This window comes from Mus pahari, chromosome 13, assembly GCF_900095145.1.
Source record: "Mus pahari chromosome 13, PAHARI_EIJ_v1.1, whole genome shotgun sequence".
NCBI lineage: Eukaryota > Metazoa > Chordata > Mammalia > Rodentia > Muridae > Mus > Mus pahari.
The window spans coordinates 149,022-151,286 of record NC_034602.1 but is presented as its reverse complement, the minus strand read 5'-3'; the positions used below and the strand labels follow the sequence as shown (position 1 = coordinate 151,286).

The 2,265-nt window shown below is 36.7% G+C and overlaps 1 protein-coding gene across 1 annotated transcript in view; it reads left to right on the top strand.

The window, feature by feature from the left end:
- The window catches only part of Psme4 (proteasome activator subunit 4), a 110,760-nt gene that overhangs the window by 74,543 nt on the left and 33,952 nt on the right, over positions 1–2,265 (top strand). The window contains exons 30-31 of the mRNA XM_021210953.2: positions 1,360–1,413; positions 1,777–1,906. Coding sequence (XP_021066612.1) covers positions 1,360–1,413; positions 1,777–1,906 — 184 coding nt within the window. The remainder of the gene's footprint in view (positions 1–1,359; positions 1,414–1,776; positions 1,907–2,265) is intronic.

Here is a 2,265-nt window from a genome sequence, read left to right as displayed (position 1 = left end):
AATAAAAGAACCTCTGGTGGAATCACCATGCCTGACCTCAAGCAGTACTACAGAGCAGTTGTGATTAAAAAGTGCATGGTGCTGGTACAGCTGGGCATACTTTTAATGCTGGTACTTTTTGTGTGGAGGCAGGAGGAGCAGACATTCAAAGTTAGCCTGTAGTATAAGACCTTATCTCAAAAAGAAAAAAGAAAAAAAAAGAAAGAAAAAGAAAAACCCCAAGAATATTAAGAGAAAAGATGACATATTCTATAGATATCTATTAAATTTATTTGATCCATAACTTCCGTAAATTTCACTGTGTCTCTGTTTACTTTCTGTCTCCATGATCCACCCATTGGTGAGATTGGGGTGTTGAAGTCTCCCACTATTATTATGTGAGGTGCAATGTGCATGCTTTCAGCTTTCCTAAAGTTTCTTTTATGAATGTGGGTGTTCTCGCATTTGGAGCATAGATGTTCAGAATTGAGAGTTCATCTTGGTAGAGGTTTCCGTTAATGAGTATGAAGTATCCTTCCTTATCTTTTTTGGTAACTTTTGGTTGAAAGTTGATTTTATTCGATATTAGAATAGCTACTTCAGCTTGTTTGCTTGGAAAATTGGTTTCCAGCCTTTTATTCTGAGGCAGTGTCTGTCTTTCTTCTTGTGCATTTCCTGTATGCAGCCAAAAGCTGGGTCCTGTTTATGTATCCAGTTCGTTAGTCTATGTCTTTTTCTTGGGGAATTGAATCCATTGATGTTAAGAAATATTAAGGAAAAGTGATTGCTGCTTCTTGCTACTTTTGTTATTAGAGGTAGAATTACGTTTGTGTGGCTATCTTCTTTAGGGTTTATTGAAAGAAGATTACTTTTTTCTTTTTCTAGGGTAGATTTTTCCTTCTTGTGTTGGTCTTTTCCATTTATTATCCTTTGTACAGCTAGATTTTATGGAAAGCTAATGTATAATTTTGGTTTTTTCATGAAGTATCTTGGTTTTTCCATCTGTGTAGGCTTGATTCCCCAGTATAGGAAAATTCGAGGTCAAGGAGGCAGGTGTGGGTGAGTGGGTGAGGGTACACCCTCATAGAAAGAAGCAGGAGGAGGGGGATAGGGGGTTTCTGTGTGGGGGCGGAAATCGGAAAAGGAGATAGCATATGAAATGTAAATAAGTAGAATATCCAGTAAAAAAAAAAGAGAGAGAGAGAGAGAGAAAGAAAAGCAACACTTGCTCGTTTGTGTTCTTTTTTTCATTGTCTCCCCATTTACTTTTAGTGTGGACAAATGGTGAGATGTAACAGGAGAGTGATTTTATATTATATTATGTGATGTTTGTCTTAATAGTATAGTAAGATCATATTTTATCTGAAAACTTTTTTAAAGGAACTATGAATGCTTGGTAAATACTTTGCTAGATGGTGTGGAGCAAAGAAATCTGTAAGTATAATTTTTTTCCTTTAAAACATGTTTTATAACCATCAAAACATTTGTCTTAACTGCTCTAGTGATCTTGTGCATGGGGAAAGGAATGACTATATTAATGGAATAATTTGTGTGTTAGAAGATTGGGATGAGGCATGGGTAATTATAGGGGCAGTTTGCTTCAATAGGCCTGTCTTAATTCTTGAGAAACGTAAAATTATGTCATACATAGAGTTGTGCAGGGTTTCACACACCTATGATCCCAGTTCTCAGGAGACTACAAAGCAAAGAAAAAGTTTCAAAACAGAGTCTTTCTTTAAGTGAGTTTTAAGAGAAATCTGATTTGTAAGCACCTTCTCTCATTCTCCCACCCACCAGGCCTTGGAAATTTGAGCATATAGGAATCGGGCTTCTGTCTCTGCTCCTAAGGGATGACAGAGTGTTGCCTCTTCGTGCCATACGGTTTTTTGTTGAAAATCTTAACCATGATGCAATTGTTGTTCGAAAGGTAAATACTTTATATATTTTGGTTACTGTGTTGGGTTTGAGAATATTTACTTCATTAACCTCTTTAAATTCTTCATAGACAACATATATCCTAATCAATACCTTGAAAGGAATGATTTGGCATCTCCTTCTGTTTGCTCAGAAGCAATAAGAATTTGTTCAACAAATATTGGGAGGCATAATCATGCATTTTATATATTTAATGCTATAGCTATTACTTACAGACTAATAGGAAAGTTTGACTTAAAAATTCAAAAAAAATCGCTGGGCATGGTGGCGCACGCCTTTAATCCCAGCACTCGGGAGGCAGAGGCAGGCGGATTTCTGAGTTCGAGGCCAGCCTGGTCTACAAAGTGAGTT